Source organism: Porites lutea, chromosome 4 (assembly GCF_958299795.1).
Source record: "Porites lutea chromosome 4, jaPorLute2.1, whole genome shotgun sequence".
In the NCBI taxonomy this organism is placed as follows: Eukaryota; Metazoa; Cnidaria; class Anthozoa; order Scleractinia; family Poritidae; genus Porites; species Porites lutea.
In genome coordinates this window covers 5,878,281-5,885,068 of record NC_133204.1, presented here as the reverse complement: position 1 = coordinate 5,885,068, position 6,788 = coordinate 5,878,281, and the positions used below count along the sequence as shown (strand labels likewise).

Below are 6,788 nucleotides of genomic sequence, written 5' to 3'. Positions count from 1 at the left end.
CATTCTTTACATTTGTGTCGACATTCTACTCATTCTCTAGATTTGGCCAAGTTTTCTCACGTAAAATTATTAAAATGTTAAATTACAAGGATTTTTCTCACAAGAGGTTAGTAACATAGGAACTTAATGTGCTATTCAGCTCTAGAGCATTTTCTATGTCTCGCAGCTCCGGCAAAGTTCACGGGAATCGTCGAGGCCAAGCAAACGAACCATTGAACAAGGCACCGTCATTATAGGGTTTAGAAATAACTCATACTTTACAAAGCGAAGAGAACTTTATCGAATGTTATCGATCTGCGAAAAAGCGAATCAAATTTATCGCTTCATATAGTGGTTTAAGGTATTACTGAGTATCATGATAAAGCCGCAGCGATATAAAATTCTTTACAAGGGAACGGGCGTTTTCGCCGAGAAACTAATCAAAACTTTTAATTCTTACCTCAGAGTAGTCATTTTTTTTAACCTTTCTTTCACTAACAATGAGAAAAATCTAGCATCCTCCCTTGATATTAGGCCGCATGGATTGGTTGTTGGGAACATCCACCACGCATTCTGATCTATTCTCGCAACGTCCAAATATAAACAATTCCCGAGAAAAAGAAACGGACGAGGAGGTGAAATGCCAGATCCGCGCCAAGGCAATGTATTCCAATCAAAACACCGCGCGCGTTGTGGGGAGCCGAGTGATTTTATGTTCGTTGAAAGCGCGCAAACAAAATTATTCTGGCGGGGAATGAAGATTATCTTGCAATGAATGCTAAAAATTTAATACATTGAAAAGTCTCGCCATGACACGGAAATGTTTGCTCATTCAAGGAGCGTGAAACATAAAAATGGGATGAAGTGCCCCTCGAGTGCCCACAAAGCTTAGAACTCTACATGGTGCTGTACTTCCAGTAAAAACCCTCTGCGTCCTCTCATGATAATGCGACAAGATGTCAACTGAATAAACAAAGTTTAGATATATCGGCCATAAACCATATCGTTTTAGTAATGTTTACTTCTGTGAACATTGCTTTCACGCTTCGGCCGTTGCCACCGCAACAGATTAGACTTTTGCACCATGCAGTGTTATAAGGTGCCGACCATTTAACTCTTGGGGGGGGGGGGGGGGGGGAGAATTTTTTTTCTAACAATCTGGTGAGCAGGACATTTTTTCCCTTTTTTTCCCATAAGCTTTCTACTACATTTGTGGTGCATGCAATTTTTTTCTTCCGACGAGCGCTTGCAGGAATTTTTTTTCAACATCACCCACCCGCCCCCCGCTCAAGAGTTAAATGGTCGGCCCCTAAGCTTTGTGGGCACTTAATCCCATTTAATGTTTCATGCTCGTTGAAACACAGTGCTGTACTTCCAGTAAATTCCCTCTTCGTCCTCTCATGATAACGCGACAAGATGTCAACTGAATAAACAAAGTTGAGATATATCGGCCATAAACCATATCGTTTTAGTAAAGTTTACTTCTGTGAACATTGCTTTCACGCTTCGGCCGTTGCCACCGCAACAGATTAGACTTTTGCACCATGCAGTGTTATAAGGTGCCGACTATTTAACTCTTGAGGGGGGGGTTTGATTTCTGGTCATCAAGAATTTTTTTCTAACAATCTGGTGAGCAGGACATTTTTTCCCTTTTTTTTCCCATAAGCTTTCTACTACATTTGTGGTGCATGCAATTTTTTTCTTCCGACGAGCGCTTGCAGGAATTTTTTTTCAACTTCACCCACCCGCCCCCCGCTCAAGAGTTAAATGGTCGGCCCCTAAGCTTTGTGGGCACTTAATCCCATTTAATGTTTCATGCTCGTTGAAACACAGTGCTGTACTTCCAGTAAACTCCCTCTTCGTCCTCTCATGATAACGCGACAAGATGTCAACTGAATAAACAAAGTTGAGATATATCGGCCATAAACCATATCGTTTTAGTAAAGTTTACTTCTGTGAACATTGCTTTCACGCTTCGGCCGTTGCCACCGCAACAGATTAGACTTTTGCACCATGCAGTGTTATAAGGTGCCGACTATTTAACTCTTGAGGGGGGGGTTTGATTTCTGGTCATCAAGAATTTTTTTCTAACAATCTGGTGAGCAGGACATTTTTTCCCTTTTTTTTCCCATAAGCTTTCTACTACATTTGTGGTGCATGCAATTTTTTTCTTCCGACGAGCGCTTGCAGGAATTTTTTTTCAACATCACCCACCCGCCCCCCGCTCAAGAGTTAAATGGTCGGCCCCTAAGCTTTGTGGGCACTTAATCCCATTTAATGTTTCATGCTCGTTGAAACACAGTGCTGTACTTCCAGTAAACTCCCTCTTCGTCCTCTCATGATAACGCGACAAGATGTCAACTGAATAAACAAAGTTGAGATATATCGGCCATAAACCATATCGTTTTAGTAAAGTTTACTTCTGTGAACATTGCTTTCACGCTTCGGCCGTTGCCACCGCAACAGATTAGACTTTTGCACCATGCAGTGTTATAACGTGCCGACTATTTAATTCTTGAGGGGAGGGGGGGGGGGGGGGGTTGATTTCTGGTCATCAATAATTTTTTTTCTAACAATCTGGTGAGCAGGACATTTTTTCCCTTTTTTTCCCATAAGCTTTCTATTACATTTGTGGTGAATGCAATTTTTTTCTTCCGACGAGCGCTTGCAGGAATTTATTTTCAACATCACCCACCCGCCCCCCGCTCAAGAGTTAAATGGTCGGCCCCTAAGCTTTGTGGGCACTTAATCCCATTTAATGTTTCATGCTCGTTGAAACACAGTGCTGTACTTCCAGTAAACTCCCTCTTCGTCCTCTCATGATAATGCGACAAGATGTCAACTGAATAAACAAAGTTTAGATATATCGGTGACAAACCATATCGTGTTAGTAAAGTTTACTTTTGTGAGTGAACATTGCTTCCACGCTACCGCCGTTGCCACCGCAACAGACTAGACCTGTGTTTGCCACAGTTAAATGAAAAAAGCCGGTCACATCATTACCAACCTCCTGTTATCTTCTGGTGATTATGTATGTTTAAAAAGTACAGCCGGAACAAAATCAAAATGAAAAAGCCAGCTTGAGCTAAGAGCGATAAAACCCCCCGACTTAGTGGCCTTAGAACAAAAAATAAAAATATCGCGCTGGTACCGCCAAGTCCCATGAAGTCCATTGAAATAAACAATGACTTTAGGCAGATTTCAGTTTTGCCACAAGTCGCCAATGTACTGGAGAGGATCCAGCTTAAGCTAAACCTAAAGGACCTAAGTCTTAATGCTTCCCAACAAGCTTTTACGGCGGACAGATCTACTATGACTGCGCTTGCCAGCATCACACAAGACTGGTACAACGCTGCAGATTCTGGTAGTCCATATAATGGCGTGCATGTGGTCTTTGTAGACTTCCCAAAAGCCTTCGATCTGGTGGATCATGGCGTTCTGTTGACTAACCTCGCTGGCATGGGCATCACCAAGAGCTTTTGGAAATGGACACAGAGCTACCTATCAGGCAGAACACAGCAGCTTAAGCTCCCTGAGCCCGGTTGCATGAAACGTCCGTAACAACTACGGGTATACGTACGTGCACTCGTAACTTAAGTCAGTTGCATGAAATCACTTAAGTGCTCCACTTAGGGAATTCACTTAAGTGGTTGCACTTACGATTTTCGTAAGTGTTCACTTAAGTGTCGTTTATGCAACAGAAATTGCGGGTGTTGCATAAAACTTTTTTTACGGGAAAAATAGCACCTAAACTTACGGGACCTATGTAGGTCCCGTATCGTTACTGTTTTTACTAAATTTAACAAGATCTTTTACTGAGAAGTGAAAAAAAGTATTTTTCTTCACGTAATTCGTTCTAACGCGCTTTGTTAACCTCTGATGTAGACTTTTGTGAAAAAAGAAGAACTATCATTTTCAGTAGATATTGAAGACAAATAACGTTCGCATGAAATTTCATTTTTTTAGAGGCTTAAAAGTGTTCGAAACGACTTTTAACTTTCTTTACACTCACCGATGGTTAGCTTAAAAAAAATTTAGTGAATCATTAATAAAGTACTATATCAAGGTTACGTGTGCCCTTAAGTAGCCCGTAAGTTACCACGTAAAACAGTAACTTACGAGAGTGCTAAGTGCGTTCCATGCAACACCCGTAAGTGTACCCATAACGGATTCGTAAGTGACCTACTTAAGTGGGCACTTAAGTGTAGGTTTTATGCAACCGGGCCCTGGAGTCCTCTCCAGACATGGTGAGGTGATTGCTGGTGTACCCCAGGGCGGTGTTATTTCTCCTACACTTTTTAATGTGCATGTAAACGATATTGAGGGCTGCATCCCCAGGGGAATACCTGTATCCACCTGCAATTACGCTGATGACTGCACCCTATACGAACTTGTCTTTAAGGACTCTGTCAGTCAAATGCAAGATGCTGTGACTCACTTGGAAAGATGGGCTGTGCAGAATAAAATGGAGCTGAATGCTAAAAAGACCAAAGATATGTGGATCACCTTCAAGAAGTCCTGTCCAATTCCTACTCCTATTAATATCGGGCCTACTGAACTGGAGAGGGTTTCTGAGTTTAAGCTACTGGGTGTATATGTACAGAATGACTGATCTCAAGTGGAATACACATGTCTCAAGTATTGTCAGCAAAGTGCGTAAACAGATCCACTATCTTAGGGTCTGTAGAACAGCCCATCTCCCCAGGGACATTGGTTTTACAACTTACATCACTAAGATTAGACCTGTTTTAGAATATGCCTCGCCTGTCTGGGGAGGGCTGCCCATTTACCTCGAAGAAGATCTACAGAGAGTGCAGAATAGATGACTAAATGTCATTGGTCTCCCTAGGGATACTGTTGAGTCACTTGTAACTAGGCGTCAGAATTTGACGAGGAAAGAATTTAAGCGTATCCTAGAATCAGAAACACATCCTTGCAAACGTTTCTTAGACAAGCCAGTGGATCATGGTCATAATCTAAGATCTTGTAAGACTAACCCAGCGCACCTCAGAATACCTGTATCACGCACTGTTATGTTAGGCACAAACAATCGTTTATTGCTAGGGGTGCTAAACTTAACTTAATTTGATATGTATATATAATATGTAGTGTTTTGAATTCTTATTGTAATATTACCGCAATTCTTATCGCCAAAGGTAATAAATAAAGGTATTATTATATTATTATTATATTTATCACTACTCAGGATTTCGATGTAGGGTACCCTGCGAGCAGAGGCCCTTCGATCTTCCTAGATAAATGTAAGGTAGTTAATGTGAACTATTAAAGACCTTGGACTCAACAAAGCTTGTAATCACATTCTTTTTCAATTGCTCGCTGTATTTCTGCATGGTTGTATCTTTCATATCAGCGGCCGAGTTACATGGTGGTTGACATTTTCTGTAATGGAAAACTCTAGCTTTGTTCCAGTTCACATGGTTAGTTTTGTAGCCTTCGAATGGTTGCATGATAAGATGGACTCCATGCTCAAACACTCTTTGTGGATCATCAACGCATTTGGTGTGTGACGAATCAGCTTGCGGCGAACGATGTAGAACGTTTTGAGTGAAAAGAGAATAGTTTTGAGTCAAGCTATCTACAGTGGGAAACATTGCGCTTGTAAAACAGTGGCCGCAATAGTTAGAGTCGTGGATACTGTAAAGTAGAGAAGGCATGCTTTCATTCTGAAGCGGGCTTATAAACTCGTCTAAATCGTTGAACGCAACGAAGTTGAGGCGATTTATTGACCGGAACAAGCAGTCTTGCATGGAAAAAATTTGCCCATGGTAATGGACATCTTGATCTGTAATATAAGCGGGTAAACTCCAAGGAAGAACTTGTGCTAACCCTTTTCTTTCGTAGTAACTAAGCACTTTCCTCACGCTTTGAGATATATTGTTGTCATAAAATGTAAAATATGACGCTCCTAAAAGTTGCGACATTTCTAGAAACTCAACTACATCGGCGACTCGAATATTTCCAAATATCGGAGGAATGCAAATTCCGTAATCTCTCTTGCAAGATGTCTCTTTTCTTGTGTTTCCCACAGGTAAAACAACCGTACATTCGTTAGCTATCGAGATGTTAACAATTTTCGGTAAGCTGACCAAATCTTTCGGAAGAATGCAGGACGCTACAAAGAGACCATAACGTTTGTTGCTGTATCGTTTGTTGATTTCATAATACGGAGTAACAGCTCCTACAGAGATAGAAGAAGTTGACCCATTTTGGAAACGACATGAGAGAGGCGGTGGTTGTTTTCTGCGTGAAGTCATTAACAAAACCTGGATATAATTTTCAGCATATCGATCATCAAACCACGCAGAGTAGAGCAATGTTCCCCTTTTACACTCGATGAAATCTGGCAATATATCCAGAGCTTGAGGGCAGTTGTTAACTTTGTTGGTAGCACTTTCACCTTCCTTCAAAGTCCTGAGCCTTCCGTCAGGTTTAGGAATTCTATCGCTGAAAAACCCGTAAGAGGAAAATAAATTCACCAGAAAGCTGCAACTCAATACGAGTAGAAAATATATAAATACGAAGGTAAACGCTTTCAATTGTTTCGAAAACGGCCACATAAGCCAACGAGACATGACGCACGTCCACAACGGTATGAGCTTTTATTTGCAAACACGTGTCACGGTCACTCGCTATTGGTAAGAATAGAAATAGGTTCGTTGAAACCCGATCGGATGACTTATGCATTCCTCAAAAGCCAGATCAATGTGACCTTAGGGACGGACCATTAGAAAACTTATGGGGGGGGGGGGGGGTGGGAGGGCGGGCGAAGTACAAAAAAAAATATTCGC

At 41.5% G+C, this 6,788-nt stretch overlaps 2 protein-coding genes across 2 annotated transcripts; one reads left to right on the top strand and one right to left on the bottom strand.

The window, feature by feature from the left end:
- The first annotated feature begins 3,141 nt into the window (after positions 1 to 3,141).
- LOC140934079 (uncharacterized) lies at positions 3,142 to 3,540 on the top strand. The gene has a single exon (XM_073383761.1). It carries the CDS (start codon positions 3,142 to 3,144, stop codon positions 3,538 to 3,540), a length of 399 nt encoding a protein of 132 aa, XP_073239862.1.
- A 683-nt stretch (positions 3,541 to 4,223) lies between these two features.
- LOC140934005 (beta-1,4-galactosyltransferase galt-1-like) lies at positions 4,224 to 6,582 on the bottom strand. The gene is made up of 2 exons (XM_073383692.1): positions 5,271 to 6,582; positions 4,224 to 4,457 (listed from the first exon to the last, which is right to left on the bottom strand). The coding sequence occupies exons 1-2, from the start codon at positions 6,570 to 6,572 to the stop codon at positions 4,389 to 4,391; spliced, it is 1,371 nt and encodes a 456-aa protein (XP_073239793.1). The 5' UTR covers positions 6,573 to 6,582; the 3' UTR covers positions 4,224 to 4,388.
- Between the last annotated feature and the right edge of the window lie 206 nt (positions 6,583 to 6,788).